Source organism: Cercospora beticola, chromosome 5 (genome assembly GCF_033473495.1).
Source record: "Cercospora beticola chromosome 5, complete sequence".
Classification (NCBI taxonomy): Eukaryota; Fungi; Ascomycota; class Dothideomycetes; order Mycosphaerellales; family Mycosphaerellaceae; genus Cercospora; species Cercospora beticola.
In genome coordinates this window covers 1,063,418-1,090,491 of record NC_088939.1, presented here as the reverse complement: position 1 = coordinate 1,090,491, position 27,074 = coordinate 1,063,418, and the positions used below count along the sequence as shown (strand labels likewise).

Genomic DNA, 27,074 nt, shown 5'->3' with positions numbered 1-27,074 from the left:
CGTTGGTTGTCGAAAATCTTCTCGTATCTCGGCTCTGCTCGAGTTGTTGCCGAAGTCGCTGTGTGTGACTGCCTTTGGCTGCAAGCGCTTCTTCCAGTTTGCCAACCTCTCAATCGGATTGCCGAGTGCTCCCAGACACAGAGAAAGGTGGTGACGGGACGTGCAGATTTGGCTTGTCCGGCCGAGCGTATCCAGCGATAGTGTGCACAGAAGCCAATGCGAGTGCTAGCTGTGATCAGTCAGAAGCCACATGACTCTTCCAGTGAGACACTCACCTGCTTGATGCGCGATATCGCACTCTAGCCTCGTTGCCGCATTTCATGCCGACCAAGTGACGATGGTTGCTGGCCAGCGATCGAGAGATTTGAATGGGCGAGGACAGCGCAGAATGACCTTTCAAGAAGTCTATGGTCGGCGGTGATCCATTTTCTCACAGACTCTCAAAAGGCGGCACAGGCTGACTTTTTACGATGTCGCGTTACGTACCGAGATGGCATCGGGGTAACGCAAGAAGAAGGTGCGGTTGCAGAACTGCCATTGAAGGCGTCCGCGTCGCAATGCGTATGTGTCGACCAGAGCCGCATACATTGTCGTTATTTGGGAGCAAGCGCCAGGTTGATGGAGAAAAACACGTCGCCATGGGACGGTGACCAAGAAAGTGTTCTGCGAAGAGAGCGTCAGAAGTTAAGTACACGGCGCGGCAGATTCGCGCTAGCGGAGTTGGGTCCGTGACGAATGACTTGGCTGCTTACTAAGCTCATGTGAAGAACCTGCCCAAGCACCTGTTCCCGACATGCTCACTCCAACATTATTCTCTTGACATGTGGCACGAGCAGCGAGTTCGTACACATTGGCTCCTCAAAGACCAGGCCTCTGAGAACCTCACGAAGTTGGACTAGCACTCGATCAAAAGGAGCAAGAGGAATCCATTTCCATTGACCAAATCAATCACAACCTATCCCTTGAGTCCTACATGACCTTTTCTCCACCAACTCGCGCATTCAACTTCTGCTCATCGTACTCCAACGGCACCTCCGTCTCCACACCCTTCTCGTCAACAAGCAAAATACAATTCCTGCCAATCAAATGCCACTCCTTCTCATCGTACGTCGTAGGCTCACTCGCCACAATCGTGTGCTTTCCAATTCTCTCCTCCTCCCCTACTTTCTGATCCGTGTTCTCTCTCAACCCATCGGGGTCACCAGGATACTTGCGATTCAATGTGCGACCAGCAAATTCACTCCAGTACAAACTCGGTGGCTGCTGGGAGAAGCTGTTCCGGAAACGACATGCGACGAGTTGCGTTCCGTCTGTGGCGCAGAAGTTGAGACTGTTGGGAGTCTTCTTGTCGCCGAGCTCTTTGGCTTGTTGTTCTAGAATGCCGATGACTGTGGACTGGAGGGCCGAACGCATGGCGTCCAAAGGATAAGTCTTCTCCCAGGCGTCCTTGGTGCATTTCTCAGGTCCGCCGCAAAGAAAGGTCATGTACATTGCTGCGGCATGCTCACTGTCAGTGCTGCCACGGACATTCTCGTAGGCGTCATAAGCCATGAGGTCCGTCATGTCACGGCGGACGCGAGTGAAGTCGGAGATGACACCTGAGGAATTTTTCGTCAGCGTCTAAGATCTCAAGCACGACGAGAAGTTGCTGATCACTCACCATTATGCATAAAAGTATGCCGTCCAAAGGTGAACGGATGACTATTCACTGGCGTAACCACGCTGCCGCTGGTGGCGCGAATGTGCGCAAAAAGACAATTACTCTCCGTATTCTCACACAGACTTCGAAAATTGAAGTCGTTCGTTGGAGGAGATTGACTTTTGTACAAAGCCGGTCTCATTCCGGATTTCTTGTTTGTATAGGCAGCAGCTGAAGGAGTGTACCAGGCGACACCGAGACCGTCCATGTTGAGAAGGGAGTTACGCATCCGGAGAAGCTCGTCTGGAGCATCATCGAGTTCTTTCTCTTCGCCATGAGGCAACAAGTATGGGAGGTAGTGCTCAGAGCATTGCTTGGTGATGGCGTTGGATGGAGTGATGAGCACATCGGCGAGGAGCGTGGGCTCCGACGGAGAAATGTAGGCGAACCAACGACACATTATTAAAGGGAAGCTGTGATTCAGATGAGTGGTGGTGGTGGTGGTGAGTGTGTTGAGTGGTGTTTGTCTGTTGCGGAAAGAAGAATCAAGAAGTAGCGGCTTGCCAGACGTCAAAAGTGATCTTATATCATCTCATACAGATCGAGAAGGAGCGCTCGAGCGAGCTCAGTTGCAGATGGAGGTACAGCAGATACGAGAGAGCTTTTCTGCAGTGTAAGTCTTTCAATGTTGATCGCTTCCAAGATCAGACTCTGCAGTATCCCATAGCAGATGCGGAGCTCGTGCATGCATCCGACGCTTGGCCGTTTTCGGGTGATGTGACACGGCAGCAACTGGGCATGTGCATTTGAACATCACTTCGACGCATGATCTGGCAGCTTGGCATGAGCAGTCGAGGAGGGGTATGCAGATTTGCTGAAGGGGGGACATTCATGTGAAAGCTAAAAAGGTACCGCACCCATAGGCGGTTGCGGCCGGTCCGCCACTGCTGCAGCTGTGCCGGCTCAGAAGATCGATCCTCTGCAGATATAGTGGGATCGTCGAATGTTGTAGCTCTGCGGAACAGGAGTTGTACTTCAGTTACTGCCGCGAAGCACACTTGTTTCATCATATATGCAGACACCAGGCGTATCATGTTAGCCCCAAGTGCCACCACCACCTCGCCCTTGTCGTCTCTGTGCGCTCAACCGCCAATCATCCTCGCCAGCAAACTTGTTATGCAATGGCTGGATCCTCTCGGCACGTTGGCGCTTGCTCAACCCGCCACCATCTTTTCCTGCGACCTTGAAGAATGTAGGAGCTGCTTCAACGAGCCATTTGGGTTCAATGGCAGTCACGTTGTGCATGTACTCTCTTGTGGTCTCCACAAGCGAATGGTAGATCACATGCTCCGCGTGCTTGCCGAACAAAGCGCTTGCAGGATGCATATAGACAGGAGTGCCTTCGACAAGCGTCTTGTACCCTTCTTGAGGATCTTTGCGTGCGGAGTTGCGGAAGAAGCCGGCGCACAGTGCTTGCCTCACACGAGTGGTATCCCGACCGCAAGATATGATCTTGAGGCGATGACGGTCCAGGATCTGAACCAGCTGCTTTCTGACATCCTCCGCACGTTTGATGTTACGCGGCTGAATGAAATTCTCGAAGCACCACGGATCACTCTTGCCTGCTGCTTTCCATCCGTTGTACACGTTAAGCAAGGTGAGATGGTCGCCTGCCGGATCGTGAAAGCGCGCTTTCTTCTGGTCCGCCTGTTGCTGCTTTTCTTTTGGTCGATGGAAAACTGTCTGAACGGCAGAAATGAGTGCGACAATGGAAAGCATCTCGTCGGAACAGCCAAGGTCAACAGACGTGATCAAAGCTTTTCCAAGAGCTGGATCCATTGGGAAATCAGCCATACGACGGCCGAGACGAGTCAAGAGGCCTTCGTCATCAAGCGCCCCAAGTGCGTACAACTCTTCGAGAGCTGTTAACATGGTATTCGTAGGAGGTGGATCCATGAAGTCGAATCCAAGCAGATCATTGATTCCCATGGCCTTGAGCATGAGAATTGTGTTGGACAGGTTCTGTCGTTGAATTTCTGGTATCGTCGTAGGCAGCATCTCGTTCTGGAACGCAGACTCGGTGTACAGCCGGAAGCACTTTCCAGGACCTGTACGCCCTGCGCGTCCAGCACGCTGCTTAGCCTGGGCCTGAGAGATAGGTGTGACTTGGAGACGGTCCATTCCAAGCTTCGCATCATACGCAGTCTGTTTCACAAAACCAGGATCGATAACGAAATAGATGCCGTCGATTGTGATACTTGTCTCTGCAATGTTCGTGGCGATGACCACCTTCCTACCACCAGGAGGAGGTGGCTCAAAGATCTTGGAAGCAATCTCAGATGGCAATGCACCGTAGATGGGCAGGATGACGAGCTCGGGCACAGAAGGCCCAAGTGCTTTCATGCGCTCGAACAAGATCTCGCAACTGGTGTCGATCTCTTCTTTGCCAGTTAAGAACAACAGTATGTCACCAGGCTTCTCAGTGAGATGAATCTGCATCACAGTCGTCAAAGCTGCATCCAGATAATCGCTCTCCGGCTCCCGACTGTACATGATCTCTACTGGGAATGTTCTGCCCGGAATTGTCAAGATCGGGCATTCGTTGAAATATGTAGAGAACTTCTCAGCGTCCAGTGTCGCAGAAGTGACAATGAGCTTCATGTCTGGGCGCTTCTTCAAGGTCTTCTTGAGGAGGCCGAAGAGCACGTCGGTGGCGATAGTGCGCTCGTGAGCTTCATCAAGCATGATCACGCTGTACTTATTGAGTTCCGGATCCAGCAGAATCTCACGCTGCATGATACCGTCTGTCATGTATTTGATCTTTGTGTTCTCATTGGTCTTGTCCTCGAATCGGATCGTGTAGCCAACCTCCTCGCCAAGTCTGCATCCTACTTCGTCTGCCACTCTGGCTGCGACAGACATAGCTGCGACACGACGAGGCTGCGTGCAACCAATCATACCGTCGTGTGCAAAGCCATCCTCAGCGAGGTATTGCGTAAGCTGAGTTGTCTTTCCAGACCCAGTGTCTCCGACTACAATCATAAGCTGATATTGCCGGACAGCGTCCAAGAACTGCTTCCGCATTTTGTAAGCAGGCAGAGATTCTCGTTGCTCCTTGATGGACATGTTCGTTCTCTTTCCCATCTCAGCACCTCGACCAGTGGCGATCTTCTTCCACTCCGGCACTTCACCGTTACCAGTCTTAGCCTGTCGTAAATCGCTAGCGAACCTACGCTCTCCAGGCGCGACCATAGGATCATTCCATTCCTGATTGAGATCAGTCTTCGCTGCTTCTGCTTTGGCTTTGTCCTGTGCTTCCTGCTGTCTCATATCCCGTCGCTCTTTAGCGAGCACGTCTCCCTGCATCGCAGCCCTGTTCATACTGCCGTCTGGAGCTTTGATGACACGAATTGGAGACAATTCTAGAGATTGCTTCGTTTGGCCGGCCAAGAAAGGCGGCTCGTCCTCACGAACCTCGATATCAACATCTTCCTCCTCTTCTATCTGTTCGCCATTCATGGCTGCGTTATAGTCTTCGTCCAGGTCCGGATAATCACTAGCCTTGATCACTCCTGAAGCTATCAATTGCCGGATCTCCCATCGTTCCGGGCTCGTCATTCGTTTTCGTTGTCGCTTTCCAGCTGCTCCAGTCTCAATGACCGGCACCGCAGATTTGAGACTGTCAAAATTCGTGGCTCCGCCTAGACCCATAGAATTCGCGCCTGTTGCGCCAGTCTGCACCTTCCTCCCTGGCGCGAGATCTTCTCCAGTCTCCTGATCCACCTCCGCCATGCTCAGACTGATTCGCTTATCCTGTACCTTCATGACCTTCACCTTGACCTCTTGATTACGCTCTACCAAGTCACTCGGGTGATTGACCTTTTGATCCGACATAGCAGAGATATGGACCAAGCCATCCACCTTGCCTTTCACGCCGTAGAGATTGACAAAAACGCCAAAGTCCTTCACACCTGTCACTCTTCCATCGTAGATCTTGAACAGCACAGGTTCATCGTCAAGCTGCGGCTCTTTCCTCCTGCCCCGCTCTCGAGAATCTCGTCGATGTCTCTTTCGGTCGTCTCGATCTGGTCGATGTGCTCGTGTGCGGCCGAACTCGTCTTCGAAAAGGTATTCGTCATTGCGCTTCTTCTCTCGCGACCGTGACCGGGAGCGTCTGTGGCGTTTCGAAGGCTTCTCGTCATCGTATCGTACCGGAGACACGCTTCGTTTTCGGCCGTTTGTCTTTGGTGGGCCCGCGAGCGACTCAAGAGCGGCAAATGTGTCGTCCAAGTCATCGACGACAGGCGCGGTATCGGCGATAGCAAGACCTTTGAACTTTTGGATCTTGTCCGCAGGCTTCTCCGTCGCATCGTTCCCTCCATTGGAATGCGATGCGTTCTTGAAGCGTGGATGCATGGTCCGGATCAAGCGATCTATGCTATCGGCCAGCGATTCGGGAAAGTCGAAGTCTGCCATCTTTTCTCGAAAGGCCGACTGATTTGCACATTTCGCGTGCTCTGCCATGACGAACTCGGAAATCGTTTTGTCGGAGACGCCCATGTGGTTGTTGATCTCGCTGGTGATTCGGCTCACCAGCGAGAGTATTTCCAACTGCTCCAAATCGTCCATGGCGCCGTTTACGCGATCGGCGGCAAATCAAGGATGCGATTCGAGCAAAGAACGCGTGCATGCAAAAGTGAAGTACATCTTGAGCACGAGTCAGGTGGCCGGCGCTGAAGCTGACGCATGTGTCAAGCAAGCAGCGCTCGGTCCACCTCACCTCCACCTCAGGCTTTACTCCTCTACCTGTACATCAACTCCTCTGCCTACTCAAACGACGGTAGATTTCCTTGCGCCATGGAACTTGTCGCATCCACCGTATCATGGGCGCCTCAATTGCCAGTTGATCCTGCAAAATTTGCTGCCAGTGGATACAAGGACCACCGATTTGTGAACTCACACAGAAGCTACCGTTCGCTGGTCACAAAATTCCACGCACTCCGAATTCTCTCCTACAGCGAATGAGTGCAGCGGAGTAGGTAAGAGAGCGAAGTTTAAGTTGATGATTTTTCATGTCGCAAGCAACTATAAGTTCTCCTCTCTCCAACCTCACTGCTTCCCACAGCTTCAATTACTCTCAGCTCCAGCATCTGCGTATACATTCAGCTTCGTATACATACGCTTCAGCGCACAACCACATCATCAAACCTCACCAAAAGAAGCGAATCGTCGCAATGAAGGCCACCACAGCCGTCGTGCTGGCCACTGCCGTATCCCTTTCAACAACCATGGCAGAAGACAACTTCGTCACAGTGACCCGACCACGACTAGGCAAGCCTTCAGGCGTGACGCTCGCCTTCTCCGCGACCGGTCCCTCGCACACTCATATCAAGCCTCTTGCGACAGAGCTCATGCGCCCGGATGCCACGCGCATCGCGGACGCTCTCAACACTGTCCCTGTGAAATCCGAGCGCCAGGATCCTGAGTCTGATCCACGGAACCACGACCTCCCTCATTTTCCTGATTCGGATGATTTCATCAAGGAGATTTGCGGAGTCTTCCCTGAGCGATGTCCCTGGTGGGTTCCGACTCCCACACCAGAAGATCTCCACCCTCGCCCAACAGCGAGTTTGAGCCTCGACAACATTATCGACACCATCCCAACAGACTTCGACGCCCCGGTAGCCCCCATGAAAACCGCCCCGGCAGCCAAAGCCTTCGCCGAGTGCAACACAGAAGACAGGAGCTGCAAACCATTCCGCCCCGTGCCAGACACCCCATCTTCCAGCCTTCCCACCAGCCTCCCAACAGACTGGAGAAAGCCCATCTGCCGCCACTGCCGCCCACTCCCCACGACTTTCGTGCTTCCCACTCCAACCTCTTCGCAAACCGATCGCAAGCCTTCCGCAACAGAGGAGCTCCACCGCTCAGATCCTACCGACTTGACCATTCATGCTATCCCACCGGAGACCAAGCCTTCCGGGCTTCACCCTGCCCGCTCTTTGCTCCGACGGATCCCCCAGTCTCTCATTCCAATTCCATTCAATTTTTGCATGATCCCTCCCCTCTGCGATTTCGGTGACGATGAGTCAAAGGAAGATTCAAACTAAGATGAGATTGTGTCGTTAGTCGGAACATTGGTGAAAAGGCACGGCGTTACTAGGGTATAGACTCGATGTTGAGTCAGTTGGATTTCGAAGGGATTGGATCGTGAAAGCTGAAGTATTGGAAGACTGTCTGCATTACAAGGAACGATAGCCATAGTTGGTACTTCAGTTTCAATTCACTAAAAAAAACCCCAACCGCTCGCTTCCAATCTGCTGTGAATTTGTTGTCTTGGCTACTCGTCTCCTAAACTTTTGTCCTTGTCACAACCCTCGCGTGACGCGTGCATCCATCATGTTCGAATGAGTGGCGCCACCTCGCAGAATAAGCTGACGATTAGACCTTCACCATTCATGCATTTCCATTCCCCTGTAACTCGGCACATTGCTCTTCATAAACCGCACGGCCTGGTGAAGCTTTGCCGCCAAGTCAGTCCCGTTGAGCTCTGGCATTTCTTGCGTGCTCTGAGCAGGCGCCCTCTGCGGTCTTGATGAATAGGCCGGCGCATTGGCTGCACCAGGTTGGAAGGGAATAAGCGAAGGGGACACTGGAGGTGCAGGTGCAGGCTCCGTCGCGTTGAGAGGCGAGGGCGAATATGCTGCACTCGGATAAGCGCCTTGTGGTGCATAGTTCATCGGCGTCGTTCCTGTCGGAAAAGCGGCCCCGGACAACGGAGCCGCGTCATATGACCACTGGTATCCGAATGGAGCTTGTGCTCCGAAGTTCGAGAAGACCGGAGAAGGCGCGGAAGGTGCGATCGATGGTCGCCGTGGACCTGATGGGCGCTCCGTGCTGGCTTGATGGACCTCTGCCATCCACTTCTTGACGGTTTTGAGGATCTCCTGCTCGCACGAGGCGAAATGCTTCTTCACGATGTCGTCCCAGATGTCTTTGCTCTTATCAATAGTGCCAGTGTCCTGCTCAGCGTCCCGGGCACGAGAGTAGAACCCACCCATGACCCCGCCGGCTGGAGAATAACGGCGTCGATCGAGCCAATCAAGCATACCATTCTTTATGGTGCGGTGGTACAATGCCTCGTTGTACTTCTTACTCTGGGGCTCTGCTTGTGGCTGGTTGGCGTAGCCAGGTTCATTGTAAAATGGCTTCTCACACAATATCATCGATTGGATGCTGACGAGTACTTGTAGCAAAGTACTCTTTGTGCTCCAGGGCTCGCCTTCCCAGGTCCCCAAGAGCGATAAGCAGATTTTACCTGGTGATCGTTAGTACTAGTGAAATACTAAACATTTGTGACGAATGGTACTTGCCGTCCTGATAAAGGTTCGGATTGAATCTGACTGTGCCGCCGGCAGTAGTCCTGAAATGCATCTTTGGCGGTTCGTTTGGAAATTTCTCGCTGCAGAACATGTCAAACTCGAACAGTCCATTTTCATATGGAGTGTCCTTAGGCCCGATGATCAGGACTTTCATGAGATCAGGTCTCGAGGAAGCGTATCTGACGAAGATACCGTTCGGCAGACTTGTCTGCAGTCGAGCCAGCTCTTGCATGATTCTGGTCATACGTCCTGGTGGCGAGAATGCCAAGTGGGCTGCCGCAAAATGATGCTTGGACATAATCTCTTCGTCGGCCACTTCAGATACAAGCATGTCTTTCTGCCAAGAGTCCTCGTCTGGCTGGCCATTTGTGCCAGCTTTGGGATTCACGGCCGCGTTTAAGTCTCTGATCGCGCTGAACACTCTAAGGTGCTCCTCATTCGCCCCTGACCCGGAGCTGCGCAACATCATGCTGCATTGCGTAGCCAAATCTCTCATGCAGTTGGCCAAGGGCTGGGACGTATCCCACTGCGCGTTCTTCGCTAGGTTGCCGTTGGTAAGCGAGATTTGCAAGATGCTGGCTCCTGGGTTACGCACAATTCGATCGCCCGATACGAGTGCAGCCGTAGCAGGATTGTGTGCTAAAGCCCGTGTGAAGCGTGCAAGACTCATGTACAGCTTGGCATTCTTAGTAACATTCTCAATGTCATTGTTTCGGAAAAGCTCAGCAGCACGGTCCAGGATAGAGCTGCCCAAAAATAGATGCCGCAAGCGATCTGGGGACGAGTTTGACTTCGTCGCGGCTGGAAGTAGACTGGCTATGAGATCCAGCACCCTCTGTGTCATCTCGTCGTCTGCATTTGTCTCCGTCTTGTCGAGAAGAGCAGGTGCCGAGGGCGTGCGCATGTAATGTGAGCCGTATACGTTGCTCAGAGCGAAATGTTGTGCATATTGCTCAAGGTCACGCGAGTTGTCGTAACCAGTGCCCGTACTAGTGTTCGGAACATGTCTCCTGCCGGGAAATCGTTGTGGTGGGGTCAACTTCTTCTGCACAGGATTGTTGAACTCAGAATTGTGATCAAAGCCACAGAGGAGCACCCAAATGACAGTGATACTGTCGCTGACGGACCAGTTCGGAGCCCGACAGCCTGGACAAGGGATGGCTACGTGCACAGTCAGCCGCAGGCGATAGGTCGGTGCAGTGATGGGAAATGCAATGCGTACCTTGTTCGACGCGCCACGAAGGCGCCACGAGAGCGGCAGATACGGTGAGAATAGCCGCTTGTCCGCCTAGCAATGTCTTTGAGCAATGAGAACATTTGTGGTTTGCTACTTTCGCGTGATACGCGCGTATGCCGTTGCAGATATCTTTGGGCGACAAACGCGCGCCGGTCTGCACTGTGGTGCCTCGTTTCGAGTGGAATGTGGAAGATGATCTGCTAGATCCAGGTGGCGGAGGCGAACCAAGGTCAATAGGCTTTGATGTCGAGGTATGTCGTAGTGCTGATCCCTCGCCGTTCGAGTGCGTTTTCAGTGGGCGTGCAAATGTCTTATCATCCACTTTGTGCGATCGACGACGGCTTGACGATGCTTTGCCCGTAGATGACGAGGGATTCGAGCCAGATGCCTAAGTAAGTCATGATGTATCAGCGCAAGTCACATAATTCAGGCGTGTGCAAATCTCGCCGGACCAAAGTGGCGAATTCTTGATCAGATTGGCCCCTTGAGCTCCTGACGCGGGAGCTGCCTCCTTCCTCAAGGATCATTGCTCACCTCAGCATCGTAACGCGCCTGGAGCTTGCGCGCAAATGCCTCGTCGTTGGTCATGCTGTCGGCCTCAGGTATGGAATCGGGTTCGAAGATCGAGTAGACAAAATCTGCAAGGCCGCTGTGAGGTGATGCAGTTGTCGTAGTGGGCCGCGCATTCGTCGGGAAGTCGGCTGTCAAGTCGATCAAGTCAGAGTAGCCGGCGCTGCGGGCTGGTGCAGTTGTCTTGGTGGCCGATGTGGTCGGCGGAGAGTCGGCTGTCAAGTCAATAATGTTGGCGCTGGCGCTGTAACCCGGCCCAGATGTCGGAGGTGTAGCGCGAGAGGATCGGCGCCGCTTTCTAGGCGCGTCGCCGTTGTCCATGGTGAATGGGCTCTGTGCGCGCAGTGAATGTATGTGGTATGGAGATGCCGATCGAAGTGCCACAGTCCGGGAGGCAGCTTCAAGATCGCTGGTCTTTTGTGCGGTTTTCCTGACGAGTTGCTGAGCTGACTGGGAGAAAGATCTTGCAAAGGCTGGAGTGAAAAGTGTAGCGACAAGCTCAGTTAAGGAACGGGTCGGCGCAGCAGCCTGAGGATGAGCCGTATTCCAACGTTGGAGGACAAGTTCCGGCAGAGCCTCTTTTGCACGTCGCAAGCGTGTCTCGCTGAGAGCGGAACCGCTCTTACTTACGCCGAGGTGTCTCGCGTGGCGTACTGCCTGTCGCAGCACGAAATGCCTGTTGGACCTACGAAAGTGCTACTTGCATCGAGAAAGATGAAGAAGAACGTCCAGCTGAAGTGACGCCCTGGGCTTTATGAGGCCGCCCTCAGGCAGTCACGCTAGTGGGGCAAAGATTGGGCAATGTCTTGGCACCATTTGAGACTGTGATTTCCATAATGATTTTCATTTCGTCGCGCATATCCATTACATTGGCTATGCAGATGCTAGTCGATTCATGTAGAACTCGACTGACTCACCTAGTGATATCTAGGACCATCAATGCGCGGCGAACACCATCACATGGGCGCCGCTAGTTCTGGAGTGCCGCGAAGGCATCTAGCCGAATGACATGGCTGCATCTCCATGCGTACCTCACAGCTTCTTCTTCAGGTCCGTCTCCAGAGCATCGAACACATCCTCCACCACCTCGTCTGCGTCTGCATCAGAGCCTATGGGCACGTCTGCTTCGGCCCAGACTTTGTGAGAATCCTGACCCGCCAGCTCTGCCACAGTCTTGTTATCGGCTTTCTTGTTGAGCTGAAACTTGAGACGTCGATACTCCTTGCCGTCGGCTTTGGTGAATCTGTCGCCGAAATCGAGACGACCACCGATTTTGGTGTCGTTGGTGCCAGATTGCATTGGCGCAAGTCGAGTTCCTGGAGTGCCCTCGCCGGATGCCATGCGGACAATGCGCGAGCGTGCCGCCTTGACCCAGTGTTTGACGTTGAGGAGTGCTTCTACTGCCGCCTTGACCATCTTGTTACGAGTGCAATTGAGATTGCGTAGTTTTGGAGTTTTGAAGCGGTTATGCTCTTGAGAGTGAGGGACTGTGATGGTCGGTCGCTGCCAGCATCAATACCAATCATGATTTTATACAAGCCATAGTGCCACGCGCTGCATCGCATTCACCTTGCGATGCAGGCTGTCACATGCAGTCCATTCACATGTCGCTGACTCGGTGGCTGATGGGAGACTGTGGTTGGCCCCAGTCACCATTCACTAGAGACATGATGTCTGCTCTTTCACTTCAATGATGATCCGCACTGCGGTGTTGATGTATGCGCGAAGTTTCTGATGTGCAGAGCAAGGCACACGACACGTCCACGCCGTGAGTTGTGTTCCGGGGGTGCCTGATCGGGCCGTGCCATTGCCAAGGAATGCCTTAGTCGCTCACGTTCGCCGGTGTGCTACTCGCATTCACATGCACCACACGTGCATGAAACTTGTCTGTTCACTCCATAATGCAATCCACTTTTTGTATTACCTTGATCGGCAACTCGATGCAACAACACACCATTCATTCGGCGCTGCTTGCAGCAATTTGGACGCGACATGATGTTGTCAACTAGGGCGAAGGCTTTGGTGGCCAAGATCCTTCCTCGCGCACTTTCAGCACCTCACACCTCGCTGTGCCTCGGCGACAACGTCCTCAAATCTGGTAAGTACTGCGGAATTCCCTGATGCCCTGCGCGGACTCGATGCTCATGACAATGCGACAGATAAGCATGGAGATGCGAGCCTACATCGCTTCACCAGGGGACGATTCGTGTGCAACGAAGAATACGAAATGAGACAGCATCATGTAGACTTCGACTTGCGACAATTGGAGAAGCTGGCTGCGCGAGCTGCGAATGCTACTCGCTGTGTTCACGTCAAGAAGTTTCCAGATGGTCTGCACAACAAGGCTTTACTGATGACGATGGACGATGGGAAAGAAGTCGTCGTGAAGTTGCCCAATCCGAATGCCGGGCGACCGCATTTTACTACTGCCAGTGAAGTAGCAACTCTGGATTTTATTCGGAGCTGCATGTCAATCCCGGTGCCGAAGGTGCTCAGCTGGAGTTCGAAAGCAGAGAGCAATCCTGTTGGCGCCGAATACATCATCATGGAGAAGGCGAATGGTGTATCTTTGGAATCTGTTTGGCCGCGTATGAAGCTTGCAGACCGACTGACTATCATGAAGACTCTCGTTGAATACCAAAAGCTCTGGGCGTCAACGCCGTTTCCTGCTTACGGCAGTCTCTACTACGATTCGGACCTGAGCTCGGATACTCACAGCGTACCATGCGAGTCTCAGGCGTCGTTTTCAGGAGCAGCCTTCGTGATTGGACCAAGCGAAGGCCGAGACTGGATCGATGATGGCAGAATGCTGATCGAGTTCGATCGCGGTCCATGTGAGTAATGCAGAGCGCGGATTTGATTCAGTGCTGACCGTGCGCAGGGACTTCTGCTCTTGACTACCTCACAGCGGTAGGCAAACGAGAACGGGAATGTATACGACAGATGCCTGTCCTACCCAAATCGCCTATCACGCTGTGTGGACCGAACCTGTACCAACCAAAGGTCGCAACCAAACTCAAAGCTGTTGACTGCTATTTTGAGCTCCTGCACATTGTCTCGCCGTCGGACTCTGTCCTCAACAGACCGTGCATCTGGCACAGCGATCTCCACGTGGAGAACATCTTTGTTGATCCGGATGAGCCAACACGTATCACGAGTATAATCGACTGGCAATCAAGCGAAGTCGCTCCACTCTATATACATGCCCGACAGCCCTATTTGATGGATTATGATTGTGACGACACACTCAGTCTCGAGCGCCCGCGGAAACCAGATTATTACTCCGAGCTTTCGCCTGGGGAAAAGCAGCGTGCCGATCAGCTCTTGTTTGATCGATCTCTCTGCGTGTTATATCGCATACTGGTGTCCAAAACGGTTCCAGATATCTGGAAATGTCTCCAGTTCCGCCAGACTACCGCTTTCGATTTGATACTCACGGCACGCAACTTGTTGACAGACGGAGAAGCCGTGTACCTTGCTCATGCACTTGAGCTGCTAGAGGACGGCGCGCCTATCTCGGGAGTAGAGGATCAATCCACGACTCTTCCCATTTCATTCTCTGCAGAGGAGAAGAAGCAGATCATGTCAGATATTGAGGCAGCTACATTGGGCATGCGGGCCATGTCTGGGATCAAAGATGCTTTGGGCGACTTGTTCCCAGAGCGTGGAATAGTGAAATCCGAACGGTATGATGAAGCCAAAGATGCGTTGCAGCAGATGAAGGAGCAAGTCATTGAGCAATTCGCTCACAGTGAAGAGGAGAGGGCAGCGTGGATGAGATCTTGGCCGTTCGATGACTGAAGAAGTGGTGCACATGCTCGAAGGCAATCAGTAAGGTGCGCTGTGACGCGTTTGAAATCTGGGTCGCGTCTAAGGGGTCATGGCCTGCATGCGATGTATCAGCTGAGAGTCTCCATCTTAGTCGGAAGAAATTGTTCTACGATCGTCCTAAGTGGATTAGCGAAGTGAAGAAAAATATCCTTGATAGAACCCACCTCGCTACGTTTACTTCGCGAGCTACACTTCATGAGCAGTGTTGCAAGCCCGTACGTTCGCCCAACAGGTATCAATGATAATGACAGCTTTGCTCCCTAGTACTTATACTAGCAGCGTGATTCCCGCAGGAAAAGCCGAGTGGCGCGAGAACAAGCTCGATTGGCTGCAACTGGAACAACTGGAAGTGAAGCGACAACCACGGGTGAAAACCTTGACTCATCCATGCACCAAATCGAATCCCACGCTCTCAACTCCTCGCACCTCCAACACCGACATCAAAAACAGTCTTGAGGTCGATCTGCAATCTCAACAAAACAACCGACGCCACACCTCTCGCGCAAGATGAACGACCTGACGAGCAGAGTCCAAAGCTTACCGCCCGAACTCTTCTCACGCATCTACGAGTTGGTCACAGCCATCGAGCCCGAGCTCATGGTCGATATAACCTCGTATTACCGACCTCCAGCAATCCTTCAGCTCGACCGCTCTTCTCGAGAACATATTTCGCAAGAGTATTACGGCCGCGATACTGTCTTCCGCTTCGCCAACGAGAACCAGCGCCTCTTTCTGCCCTGGCTCCGTTCAATACCGACTCGATTTCGAGTTCTGATTGGCCGTGTGGAGGTGGGACATGAGCAGGATTATCGGAGCGCTTGGAAACAACTCATGGCCCTGGCCTTGGGAACGAACCGCGTGGGTCTGCCACTCACCGGGTGTATTTTATCTGGGACGTATGGCCTCACTATGAAGCGAGTTGAGTACAAGTGTACACCACCGGTGGAGGGATCTTGGACAGAAGCGTAGAGGGGGGGCCGAGCAGGATATGTCTTAGGGGCATGTTTCCGATGCGAGCTCGCTCTTCTGTCGCTGATCATAGCCACCACTGGCGAAATCTTTCGGCACGTGTCGAAATACGATTTGGAACATCAGCGACCTGCTTCTGTCGCGTTTTTTTTTTTGCCGCCCCTCTGGCTGCGTGACGTACCGCATCGTACAGTGACTACAAATCCCAAGCAGTCGCCACGATTTCGAAAAGACTTGAGAACCAATTCGGGCTTGGTTAGCTCCTGCTTCGAATACCATTACGAACAGAGAACGCGGCCATATAGACTTTGCAATCACGAGCCCAAGTTTGAGGCCAAGATGGACCAGCTTGCAAGCTGAGCTTGACGCCAGCAGAGTGAGATAAGGCTCGCACAGGATAAGTCGCTTGCTATCTACATAAGCATCGTATACACAACCAAGACCGGTGTGCAGGCGATTATGCAAGAGGCTATTGCTGGGTTTGCAGATTTGGTCATGGCTATCGTGGCCGTACCATACAAAGCTTGTGGCTGTTCCTGGGATGCGATAATCGGCACTTGTATCGAGACTACCATATGGACCCAAGGCTAACAGTTGTCGTGTTCATGAGTAGCTCTTTTTTGTTCTTGAACGTCGATGTTAAGATTGTTGTCTCACCAGTGGTGTTGTTGAAGTGCAGGGCAGGGAACGCCAGCGGGCCGCGATCTTCACAACAACGGACCTCACCTCTCCTTCCTTGATAAGGCATTGCTCCTGACAGGCCACGACTTCCTTTTTTACGCCATCAAAGTGTGTTCCAGATAACGGCGATGCCATTTCTGCTCTCGTGAGGCCGAATCAAGCGCCGCAGCCAGCGACTTGCCAATTCCTCGGCGTCCATTCCGACCGGCGTACATTGCAGAGGCATGATACAACAGCGAGTCAGAACCTGGCCGAGCAGCTCTTTACCTGGTTGAAGCCTTTGACTTTGGATACTCGGACCATTCCAAAGCTTTGTTAAAGCTAGCGCGGCATCATGAAGACAACTATAGCAGCTGTAGTGGCTGCCCTCACCAGTCCATTCCTCGAGGTGGCAGCGACCAGCGATAGCGGTATTCCCAAAGCGAAATACAAGGAGGCTTGCCCGGCATATGAGCATTATGCGCGTTTCCCACAGTAAGCACAGATTCGCGAAGCTACAATGACCATGTGAGCCTGTAGACTGACAGTTGCACAGCCAGCCTCTCAGCGATGGCCCCATGGCTCTTCCCTTTCAGCGACCCTCGAAACACTGCCGAACTTTCGAATCAGACCTCGTGGAGAAGATCATCAAAGATCTCAGTCACTCCCTAGTGGACCCCGATCTCGCGCGAATCTTCGAGAACGCATTCCCGAATACGATCGATACAACTGTACAGTGGCATGTGGATGGCACAGAGAAGCAGGCGGAATCAAATAAGATGCAACAATTGTTTTTGGGGCAAACAGATGCTTGGAAGGGACCACAGAGCTTCATCGTGACTGGGGATATTCAAGCGTCGTGGCTCCGTGATTCAACAAACCAGTTGGCACAGTACCAACCGCTGGCAAAGAAGAACAAGAAGATAGAGAACTTGATTTTGGGTGCGATCAATACCCAAGCGGAGTACGTGATTGAATCTCCGTACTGCAATGCGTTCCAGCCACCTCCACCGAGCAGGCTGAAGCCAAGTGACAATGGACAAGGCGATAATGTGCACCCAGCATATGAGCCAAGCCAAGTTTTCGAGTGCAAGTATGAGCTGGACTCCTTGGCACATTTCCTGAGACTTGGAAATCAGTTCTATGAGCATACTGGATCCACAGCGTTTTTGACGCAGCGCTGGTTTCATGCATTGGAAAGTCTGCTCAAGGTGCTTGATCAGCAGAGCCAGTCAACATTCGATCCGAAGACGGGGTCCTTTGTCAAGCAAACGTACCGATTTCAGAGAAACACGAATACTGGCACTGAGACTTTGAACCTGGCAGGGAATGGAAACCCGTTGAACTACGGGACGGGTTTGATTCGCTCTGCCTTCAGACCAAGTGATGACGCCACGATTTTTGGCTTCTTCATTCCAGCCAACGCAATGATGGCAGTAGAGCTGAAGAAGACAGCAGATATCATCGCCGCTTCGGGCAAGCCTAAAGTTGGCGAAGAGCTTAAAGCACGAGGCGCAAGGATTGAGAAAGGTGTATGGGAGCACGGCGTCGTTCAGCACAAGAAGTGGGGCTCGGTCTTTGCTTTCGAAGTCGATGGCTACGGCTCCTCTCTGCTAATGGACGACGCCAATGTGCCTTCACTGCTCGCACTACCATACCTCGGCTTCGTCAAGAAAGAAGAACAAACGTACCAGAACACGCGCAAGATGATCTTGTCGAAAGAAGGCAATCCATACTTTCTGCAGGGTAAAGCCCTCAAGGGCATTGGAGGCCCGCATGTTGGTTTGCACAATGCTTGGCCGATGTCGTTGCTTATTCAGGCGATGACTAGCGATGATGACGAAGAGATCTCGGAGCTTTTGGAAGCGGTCAAGAAGGCGAGTCCATTGGGATTGGTGCACGAGAGTGTCAACGTGGAGAAGATCAAGGACTACACCCGAAGCTGGTTTGCCTGGGCGAATTCGGTCTTTGCGCAAACGATTCTGGATCTCGCAGAGAGGAAACCACATCTGTTGTTCAAACCTGGATCAAAGCCTTACGTGGTTGGGTAGAGAAATCAACTGAGCGTCCGTTCGTATGAGTCAACAATGCTCTCACATGAAAATGCAGGCTACCTCTCCACTTTTCCGCACTCACTCTTGGTGATGTGAGCCCTGCACCAAGCATGAAACATCTGAATGTTGCTCTTCGCCATCTCTCTCTCTCTCTCTCACGACTCAGCTCGGCAGCTGAAGTCCTTGCATGCTGCTGAAGACGGGCTTCCATCACCAGAACACGCACTCACGACCGCGACCATGACCATGACCATCAACATGCCTCTGCGCTTGCGGACTGAGCATACGCCCCAAATGCCGACATACCAGCCCCAGAATCAAGCCGACGCAGGACCTTCGACCAAGATCAGTGGTAAATACCTTGTAACACTGGCTATCAGATAACTCACTAACCTCTGCCCTCGCAGTCAACATCAGCATGCCTCGGTCTGCCGTCGACAATGTCCTCGAAAATTCGGAACTCCTCGCAAACATCCTATCCTCCCTCAACAGTCGCACTCTCCTCCACTGCTCTGGAGTCAACAGAACTTGGCTGAAAACGATTTCCAACTCAGCCCAGTCCCGACGCAACCTCTGGATCCAGCCACCGACTCAACCAGGTCGATTTCCAAGGCCATACCTCAACCCATTTTTCACTTACTATTATCCAAATCTTGCCATCAATGCTTGGGTCAAGCGCGAGTATTCGGACGCCACGGACTATGTGATCAGGTTCGCGTGCAAGAACAAGTTGGCGATGCTGGGACGAGGCAGTTGGAGAGATATGCTGGTGTTTTGGCCCAGCGAGCGGGCAGTGGGAGAGTTGATCGTTCAAGTAGAGGACGAGGACACACCGTGCGTTTACGATGTGTTCCCTATGACGATGGACTGGAGTCAGACGGTGACGTTGGGAGCTCTGGTGGATTTGATTCTTGCTAGCTGAGAGAGAGAGAGAGAAAGCAGTCATCGTGGTTCACACAGTGTCTGAGGCGCAGCTAGTACCCGATGCCAGGTTGAATGGCAGACTTCTCATTGTGTCCCTGGAGAAAGGCGGACCCGCGTCGCAGGGAAGGCGATGCGGCCAGTGCATGTAGTTTGGGAGCTGCAGTCTTCGATGCGTTGGATTTCAGATTGAGCCTCTAGCACAGGGATGCTCGACGTACTCCGAGGCTTTGCGCGTGTTGATGAGCAACCGAAGCATTTCTATCCAAGCCAAAGCTCTATCATTTGCCCTGCCCTTTCTTTTCCATCACCTTTCTTTGGTGGTCGTAAGCGCCAACAATTCAGCACCTCAGCTCAACTATCCATTTGTTCCGCCTGCACACATTCTGCCGAAGACCCAGAGCAGTCTACCCGCATGCCGGGAGGATCACCTTGTACTTGCGCCCACCATACGTCAAGACATCGATAATCGCGTCGATGATCTGTCCAAAAGTCGGCGCAGTATCAAAGATGCCCATATTGATATGCCCATACGGTGGGAGCACAACGCGCCAGTATTTCCTCTTCTCAGCACTCCTCATTACCAACATCTTTTGCCAGCTCGCTTCCAATGCATAGAACAATGAGACCTTTTCACGCGCTGGAGCATACAGTATGACTTGAATCATGTTCTTTGGGTCGTAGTGATAGAACAAATCGAGTTCGGCACGAATGTTCTCGATCAAAGGATCGAGGAAATTCGGTAAGTCGATTTCTCGAAGGTCGGGGAAGAACTGCTCGGAGCAGCCCTGAAACCAGAGGCGGCGTTGGAGGTGAGGCGACAGAGTGATCAGCTTATTGAAGTATCGGCACACTCGTTGGGCGAGAAGGAGTGTCTTCATGTCGAGGTGTACTAGGATGCGCGTTCCCAGAAAGCCTGCTGTGCGGGCTGGAAGCGTGGTATTGCGAGGGAAGATCTGATGGAGAGAATGTCAGCATTTGTATAGCGCACTGTGTAGCTGGATAGTTTGAAGCCGGAGGTTCTAGTTTTACTTGCCTCAAGAATGGGGTCAATGTGGAGGCGCACATTCTGCCGCTGTCGTAGATATTCTCTGTACTTGCTGTCAGGATACATGTAGCTCGCTGGCAGCGACCACTGTATTGCGGGAAGATATAGCGTTCTAAGGAAGTAGCTCGACGTTGGTGCGGTGTGCGTGGTGTCTCTCATGAACGCTGACTGCAAGCTGGACGATGGCGATGGACGCGGCGCTGCTATCGTTGCGTGTGTATTCTGCGACGGGCGCCATGCGCCAGCATTGCTGAAAATCGAAGGTCGGTTCGATTCGACGAGGGTCTTTCTCGTGGCATCAGTTGTGAAGGGATCGGGCAGGTTATGCTTCACGAGAGGAGGCCTGCCTGATATCAGTCTTCATGTTTCCGAGATATCGCTCCAGCACAATTTACCCCTTTCCTAGGCGGCGGTCGCCCATTTCCATTCGGCGAAGAGAATCTAGAAAGCCACTGTAGTTCAAAAGTGGATGTCAAGTTGCAAGCTCGAAGTTGATGCGGCGGTTGCAATTTTGTTTGGACGCACTCGAGCGCTGCCGTTGAAAGTGGCTTCGAGAGGCGCGCATGGACCCCTGCCGAATCACCTTGAGCGCGTGATGCACTGTCACGCTGACCATGTTCATTCAATGGCATTTCCTTCCGACACTTGATGTTTCGAGATGTTTCTTCAACTGTCGTGGTCTAACCATCTGAAGACGCGCATTCTAATAAGCTTAAATCCTGGTCTCAGTTCAGGCGACGGCCCTGCATCCCACCTCAGATGTCACTTCAAGAAACGTAATTACTCGTTGCCAGGCTCAGAAGACCATGCTCGTAGTAGTGACTTTTCGCGTTTAGCTGAAGATCCCATAATGTCGACTAGAGCAGCTCAAGTCTCTTGAGCATACCTCGCAAGAGTCTCGACAGCATGTGCATTCTCCTTCGCTGGTCTCGCCCAGTCGCACTTCAGCAAAGCCTCATCTGCCGTGATGGCATACAAAGCCTCTGCCACTGCTATCCTGACATGGGGATAAGGGTTGGTCTTCAGCATGCTCAGCAGCTTCTTCATCGTCTCCATACGTATCGCTGGCACATCAGCAAGCCCAGTGTACACATGAACAGCTGCCAGAATCTTCGGGATTTCGTTCGACTTGTGGTGCGACTTCTGCACAACGGAGAGTAAGTTCCGCCACTTGAACGTTGAAGACGAGCCAAGACGTTGTGAGAGCTGCATATCTAGAAGGAAGGCCAGAAATGCGAGTGCAGGTTGCAAATTCGTCGTGGGTGTAGAAAGCTGTTCTTTCACAACTGTAATGAAAGTCGAGAAGAAGCATTCCAGTATCGTTGTATCTGCTGCTTGCAATCCGCTAGCTAGCACCTGACGTGAAGCTTGGAGTAAAGGCTCAGCACCCGAGCCCGCGCAGGAGATGCACCCCTGCATCAATGCTTGCTGAACATATCCTGGAGGGTCGTGTCGCCAAAGTGGCGCAAGCACGAGCTGGAAGTAAGCCGGTGATGATACGCTGGCCACATCTGTAGCAGGCACTTGCTTTATCAGGTACTGACTGGAGCATTTTGCTGCTTGCAGCCGGACTCGATCAAGCTTTTCCAAAGACAATCGATAGATGTCCGCTTCCAAAGTTTGAATTGCCTGCTCGTGCGAGCTGAAAGCCGGAGTGTCGAAGACCTGGGACGTGCAACTAATGCACTGGAGTCTTACCAACGAGCCGATGTCACCACGCTCGTCGATGGTGTAGTCATTCAAGCCTCGATGCATCGCGGCACAGAGCATCTGAGCAATGCTTGGGTCAATCACATCGGTGTCTTGCACGCGTTGTACCACCAGATGGAGTGCTTGGGCGCCCATGATGCGCCAATCCACGTTGACAGAATCCAGTAGTGCACATAGAGTTGTGGTTGCGACTACTGCCTCGTTGCCCATAAGCCCAGTATGAGCGTAAGACGATGCCAAAGCGCCAAGCGCCATGGCTCGGCCAGCATTCTGCAATGTGCTTTTCATCGCATCTTTCGCAACAGGTTGGGCCAAAGTTTCAGCTTCTATGCAACCAAGAGGTGCTTGCACTGCTCGCTTGAGCTTCAGCATGGCGCGAACGAGATCGGGTATGACAACCAGATTGTGACGATTGAGAAGCCGGTCGGCAGTCTCGTCTATGCTGTCGATGAGTACCTTGTCACAAACTGAGCTGTGACCTGCATCAATTTCAAGTGCATGGCAGAATGCCGTCAAGTATCGCGCAAGAGCTGCGGGATATTCAGATCGCAGTACGCGCGGCGAGAAATCTTTAGCAGCTGCTTGGAGGGCTCCGAATGCAGTTCGAAGTGATCCCATGTGCCTCATGGCTGAAGGTGTGTGGGCCTCTGTAACTTGCGCACCAACGAGAGCTAGACCATGAAGTCGTTCTACCTCTTGAGCCGGACACGCCTCAATCAGCTTGAGGACATCTTGCAGTACATCAGTCGAAATCGATCCCGGTGTGTTGAGAGCAAGCCTCGTGACCGAAGCCGCAGTACCCTCGCGTGAGAGTACATCGGCAGATCCTAGGCCACGCCAGCCCAGAAGCCCATCGAGGACAGCTTGCCAGTAGCGAGGATGAAGGGCGGCAGCGTTATTGGCCACATCAACCATGCCACGACTTCTCAGACTCACGGCCTGATAGTCCACGATCTGCACAAGAGAGATTCCTTCAATGACCTTGTTCGGATGCCTGCCAACCACTTCTTGCAGTGCAGCCGAAGACCCTCTTCGAATGTTGCCGGACGGGTCGAGGCAGGCGGATAGGATGAGCTGACTTGCCAGAGTTTGTATAATGGAGTCTTCTTCCGCCATTCGGTTGCTCTTGAACAAGCTGTTCGCAGAAACTGACAACAGCTCTTCGGTGGTGTATCTTCGGGCAAGTGACCAGATGCCGAAATTTGCAGCGTCACGGATGTTGGTGCCCAGCATGGTACCTGTACTTGTACGCTGTTGAAACTGTAAGGCTGAGATCAGTGCGTCAAGAATGTCGGGGAGCTGCTCTGGCGAAGCAGATCGCTTGAACAGGGTATGCGATAGAGCTAAGGTGAGTCCATGCCATCTTAAGGGATTGGCAGTCGCAAAGTCCATGCCACTCAATGATCTAGGCAGGTCCTCCTTGAACGAGTCCAAGACGGCTTGGATGACTTCGTGTCCCATGTCACGATCTAGCTCGAGTACGAGGAGACTGATAGCTTTGGCGGCGGCATACCGGACCGGCGTGTCCTTGTCTGCTAACGATCGCAAGAGATAGTCGATGACGTTCTCGAGTACATCCGTGGATTGGAGGAAGTCGAGCAAATTCCCATTTGAGCCAGCTGAGCGTAGTGATAAGATAGCGATGTTGCGCAGAGTCTTGATTGCAATCTTCTTTGCCACAGCATTTGAGCTGAGGATACCGTTCGCCTCGTCCTCGAAAGCTTCCTCACAGCCCTGATATATGGCCGGCACCAGATGACTGAGTTCTGCAGCTGCAGCTATGCCAGCGAGCAGCTTCAAAGCACCCAAGACTTCGTATGTGTCAGTCGTGCTGGCGGTGGCCGTGGACAATTGTGGCAGCTTCGCATCTAGCAAGGCATTTCCGAGGCGTGCATCGAGAATGTCAGGCCGCACAGAAAGCCTCACGAGCATCGCAGCAGCCGCATCCTGCGCTTTTGTGGGAGACTTGAGATAAATTAGTCCAACCCGAAGAACTCTTTTCGCTAGCCGTGGCAATTGATGGAGCTGTAGATAGGTTGTCGAATCTGCTGGAGGTTCTGTCGCGGAGATAGAGCTCAAGTCGAATGGAGCGAGAAGGAGGTGAGACAACCACAGCAGCAGCACATATGGAACTTGCCAAGCATTTGCTTCCTCGCTCGTTGCAGTTACAGTCTGCTCGAGCTTTTCCAAGATCGGTTCGAGGTATTTTGGTTCATTGCTCAAGAACCCCACGATGATCTTGTACCCGCGAACTTTACAGAGCGTGTAGAGCAGAGTACAGGTAGCAGATTGGAAGTCATGATGAGAAGGAGCTTGAACAGGGCCGTATCGAAGGTATTCCAGATAGGCATCCACTAATGGTGGCAAGATGGTCTTCAACTTCGCATCGAGAAGCTGTGGTTCGCCTTGAAATGGTTCAATCTACACCAAGCCATGAGCGAGGCTCCTCTATTGGCTTCCAGAGGGCATACAAGTTGAACAAGCCGATTCAGATCACGTCTCTTGACATATTTGTGTGCCCTTCTTCTGGCAGATGGGGTTTTGAGTTTGTGCCATAACACTTGGGGTAGGTCGGATTCGAGATCTGCAAGTAGCCCAGCCGATGCTTTGATGAGCTTGAGATCGTCGTCGTCTTCAGCGCCGTCCATGATCAGAGTGTACAGGAGATGGACAGAGTCGAAGGTCTTGGCGTGGAGGTGCGTGGGAGAAGCAGGAGTACATTCATTAGCGCCCGAAGTTCCGAAACCGACCACCATCCACTTTAGCGTCGTCGAGTCTGTTCTCTAGACACGCGATTTGGAAGCTCCGAAAAGATGGCGCAAGACTACAACGAGTACCTCGCAGCCAGTGTGCTCAATGAGCAACAGTTGGTGAGCTATCGCAATCTGAGCCGGGCATTGAAAGTGCATAGCAATCTGGCCAAGCAGTATGGAATCGGAGCAAGATGCTTGAAACGGAGAAGGAGCTGATGTTGACCAGGATGCTGTATGAGTTCCACCGCAAGCAGAACACGAAGAAGCCGGGCAGTGTACACGCAACATATCTTGTCACGGGCACGAAACAATCGAGCACTCAGACGAACGGGACGCAAAGCCAAAATGATGGGGAAGACACTGTTATGCAGAGCAGTCCACCGCTGCCCAGTAGCTCTTTCCAGAGACCAGATGAGGAGGAACGGGATTCGACACCGGTAAAGACTATCATGATCGTGAAGGAGGAGAATTTGGAACAGGCGAAAGCACAGTTCGATGCAATTACAGGGATACACATCTACAGTCTGCAGGCCAACGGCTTAAGCGATATACAGACATTAACCGAATGCAGTCGGAAGGTCATGACGGACTATGCATCGGAGGATCCTCTAAAAAATTGGAAACAGTATGGCGTGATACAGAACCCGAACGTGAAGAGGAGAGAAAGACGAAATGGACCTCCTCCAGCCGCACCTGTCCCGGCGAAGAAGGTCGAGCCCGTAAAAGCAGCTGCTCCTCCGACTTTGACCAAACAAGCCTCGACGGCCTCGAATGTGTCTGCGAAAGCTGCAACAGAGCCTGCGAAGACAACAACAAGCAAGACAACAGCAGCGAAGAAAGATACATCGAATATCTTCAAGTCCTTTGCGAAAGGAGCGGCCTCTGCCAACGCGAAGAAGTCGGAATCTCAGCAGAGCTCAAAGGCAGCCACACCTGCTCCAGCTGAAGATGTCGATATGACAGGGTTCTCAGAGGATGATGACGATGATGGTGGAAGTGGTCTGGCCGAAGAGCCGGAAGCGAAACAACCAAGTGGACCAACGAAGAAAGATCGCAAAGCGGATCTTGAGGCAATGATGGATATGGATGACGAGCCGATGGAAGACGCCGCGCCCACGCCAGAAGCCGAGAAGGATGAAGAGGAAGAAGCGCATGACGAGGGCGCCATTGACAAGCCTGCTGCCAAGGAGGAGCCGAAGGAGACGGTGACTGTAGAGAATGGCAGGAGAAGAGGCAGACGTAGAGTCATGAAGAAAAAGACTGTCAAGGATGAAGAGGGGTATCTTGGTATGTTGCATCTGGTTCGGTATTCAATTTCGAATTTATGCTAACACTCTCTAGTCACCCGAGAAGAAGCTGCATGGGAGTCGTTCTCAGAGGAAGAGCCTGCACCAAAGAAGCCAAAGACCTCTGCGCCAGCCCCCTCGACAAACAAGCCCGCCGCAAAGAAGGGTGGCAAGCCCGGACAGGGGAACATCATGTCCTTCTTCGCAAAGAAGTAGAGGAGCGTGACAATTTGATCAATGCTCGGGGATATTTGCTCACAGGTTGGCTGCGTATAGTTATTCTCCAGTATATTTTCTCTCAAGATGAACCGGAACTATACATGCGCCAGCACTGCTGAGCTCAACCCTCGTTCGACACCTTTCACAAGCTCATTACGCACACCAAAAGCATTCTATGTTCACTTGCTGTAGCCGCGATTTCCAGGAATTTTCATGGACGCCGAGGGATGCTTAGAAGAACTCAAACAACCTCGGAATGTTTGAGCGTCAGAACTCTATTCCGAAGAGATGTGCTTCCTTCCTCCAAAAGGCGGCAATTTCGAAACGCTGTTGCCGACTTTCATTTCGCACAGTGGAACTCACTGCCAGTAGAGACCAAGACGCATCCTATGCCCAGGGCCTGCTGTATATCTCTCAATTGACGGTCATATACGGTCGATCAATTCCGGGAGCATGGATCACGTGCTCGTAAGTTGGCCCAAACAAAACATCATTTGCGCATACACACGCTTACATTCCACAGTTCTAGCTCAGTGGTAGAGCGTGGGATTGCAGTCAATGCAAGATATCCTAAGGTCACTCGTTCGACCCGGGTGGAGAGCTTTTCCTTAGTGCCTTGTCTTTTATTTTGGTATGGTATATGTTGCAAGAATTGATGTTTTACCATAGCGGAGAGGCTTGGCTTGCGGGCCCACTTTTTGGTGGCCTTGAGGTATCTGAATACATCTTGCCCAGTTCTCTGCTGTCTTTCCGATACATTCCGTCATTGTGCTGCACTTGGTTCAGTGGCTGCGG

At 52.4% G+C, this 27,074-nt stretch overlaps 12 protein-coding genes and 1 non-coding gene across 13 annotated transcripts; 7 read left to right on the top strand and 6 right to left on the bottom strand.

Annotated features, from left to right (window-relative positions):
- Positions 1–969: 969 nt before the first annotated feature.
- Positions 970–2,099, bottom strand: RHO25_007681 (uncharacterized protein; the record flags this gene model as incomplete). Its single annotated transcript, XM_023599861.1, has 2 exons — positions 970–1,598; positions 1,661–2,099. The coding sequence occupies 2 exons, from the start codon at positions 2,097–2,099 to the stop codon at positions 970–972; spliced, it is 1,068 nt and encodes a 355-aa protein (XP_023449067.1).
- Positions 2,100–2,734: 635 nt separating this feature from the next.
- On the bottom strand, positions 2,735–6,268 carry RHO25_007680 (uncharacterized protein; the record flags this gene model as incomplete). Its single annotated transcript, XM_023599860.2, has 1 exon — positions 2,735–6,268. The coding sequence occupies one exon, from the start codon at positions 6,266–6,268 to the stop codon at positions 2,735–2,737; it is 3,534 nt and encodes a 1,177-aa protein (XP_023449777.1).
- A 605-nt stretch (positions 6,269–6,873) lies between these two features.
- RHO25_007679 (uncharacterized protein) lies at positions 6,874–7,749 on the top strand (the record flags this gene model as incomplete). The annotated part of the gene is made up of 1 exon (XM_023599859.2): positions 6,874–7,749. One exon carries the CDS (start codon positions 6,874–6,876, stop codon positions 7,747–7,749), a length of 876 nt encoding a protein of 291 aa, XP_023449786.2.
- A 339-nt stretch (positions 7,750–8,088) lies between these two features.
- On the bottom strand, positions 8,089–11,149 carry RHO25_007678 (uncharacterized protein; the record flags this gene model as incomplete). Its single annotated transcript, XM_023599858.1, has 4 exons — positions 8,089–8,957; positions 9,013–10,182; positions 10,244–10,646; positions 10,793–11,149. The coding sequence occupies 4 exons, from the start codon at positions 11,147–11,149 to the stop codon at positions 8,089–8,091; spliced, it is 2,799 nt and encodes a 932-aa protein (XP_023449781.1).
- Positions 11,150–11,860: 711 nt separating this feature from the next.
- RHO25_007677 (uncharacterized protein) lies at positions 11,861–12,244 on the bottom strand (the record flags this gene model as incomplete). The annotated part of the gene is made up of 1 exon (XM_023599857.1): positions 11,861–12,244. The coding sequence occupies one exon, from the start codon at positions 12,242–12,244 to the stop codon at positions 11,861–11,863; it is 384 nt and encodes a 127-aa protein (XP_023449780.1).
- Positions 12,245–12,820: 576 nt separating this feature from the next.
- Positions 12,821–14,629, top strand: RHO25_007676 (uncharacterized protein; the record flags this gene model as incomplete). Its single annotated transcript, XM_023599856.2, has 3 exons — positions 12,821–12,926; positions 12,988–13,662; positions 13,710–14,629. The coding sequence occupies 3 exons, from the start codon at positions 12,821–12,823 to the stop codon at positions 14,627–14,629; spliced, it is 1,701 nt and encodes a 566-aa protein (XP_023449826.1).
- Positions 14,630–15,166: 537 nt separating this feature from the next.
- On the top strand, positions 15,167–15,628 carry RHO25_007675 (uncharacterized protein; the record flags this gene model as incomplete). Its single annotated transcript, XM_065602969.1, has 1 exon — positions 15,167–15,628. One exon carries the CDS (start codon positions 15,167–15,169, stop codon positions 15,626–15,628), a length of 462 nt encoding a protein of 153 aa, XP_065459041.1.
- A 1,015-nt stretch (positions 15,629–16,643) lies between these two features.
- Positions 16,644–18,339, top strand: RHO25_007674 (uncharacterized protein; the record flags this gene model as incomplete). Its single annotated transcript, XM_023599855.2, has 2 exons — positions 16,644–16,783; positions 16,845–18,339. The coding sequence occupies 2 exons, from the start codon at positions 16,644–16,646 to the stop codon at positions 18,337–18,339; spliced, it is 1,635 nt and encodes a 544-aa protein (XP_023449782.1).
- A 243-nt stretch (positions 18,340–18,582) lies between these two features.
- RHO25_007673 (uncharacterized protein) lies at positions 18,583–19,264 on the top strand (the record flags this gene model as incomplete). The annotated part of the gene is made up of 2 exons (XM_023599854.2): positions 18,583–18,694; positions 18,750–19,264. The coding sequence occupies 2 exons, from the start codon at positions 18,583–18,585 to the stop codon at positions 19,262–19,264; spliced, it is 627 nt and encodes a 208-aa protein (XP_023449785.1).
- Positions 19,265–19,670: 406 nt separating this feature from the next.
- Positions 19,671–20,738, bottom strand: RHO25_007672 (uncharacterized protein; the record flags this gene model as incomplete). Its single annotated transcript, XM_023599853.2, has 3 exons — positions 19,671–20,219; positions 20,300–20,654; positions 20,707–20,738. The coding sequence occupies 3 exons, from the start codon at positions 20,736–20,738 to the stop codon at positions 19,671–19,673; spliced, it is 936 nt and encodes a 311-aa protein (XP_023449783.1).
- Positions 20,739–21,178: 440 nt separating this feature from the next.
- Positions 21,179–24,669, bottom strand: RHO25_007671 (uncharacterized protein; the record flags this gene model as incomplete). The annotated part of the gene is made up of 2 exons (XM_023599852.2): positions 21,179–24,442; positions 24,493–24,669. 2 exons carry the CDS (start codon positions 24,667–24,669, stop codon positions 21,179–21,181), a joined length of 3,441 nt encoding a protein of 1,146 aa, XP_023449158.1.
- A 165-nt stretch (positions 24,670–24,834) lies between these two features.
- On the top strand, positions 24,835–26,276 carry RHO25_007670 (uncharacterized protein; the record flags this gene model as incomplete). Its single annotated transcript, XM_023599851.2, has 3 exons — positions 24,835–24,947; positions 25,001–26,061; positions 26,116–26,276. The coding sequence occupies 3 exons, from the start codon at positions 24,835–24,837 to the stop codon at positions 26,274–26,276; spliced, it is 1,335 nt and encodes a 444-aa protein (XP_023449160.1).
- A 525-nt stretch (positions 26,277–26,801) lies between these two features.
- Positions 26,802–26,882, top strand: RHO25_007669. The gene has a single exon. It is a non-coding gene; the product is annotated as a tRNA-Cys (tRNA).
- Positions 26,883–27,074: the final 192 nt, after the last annotated feature.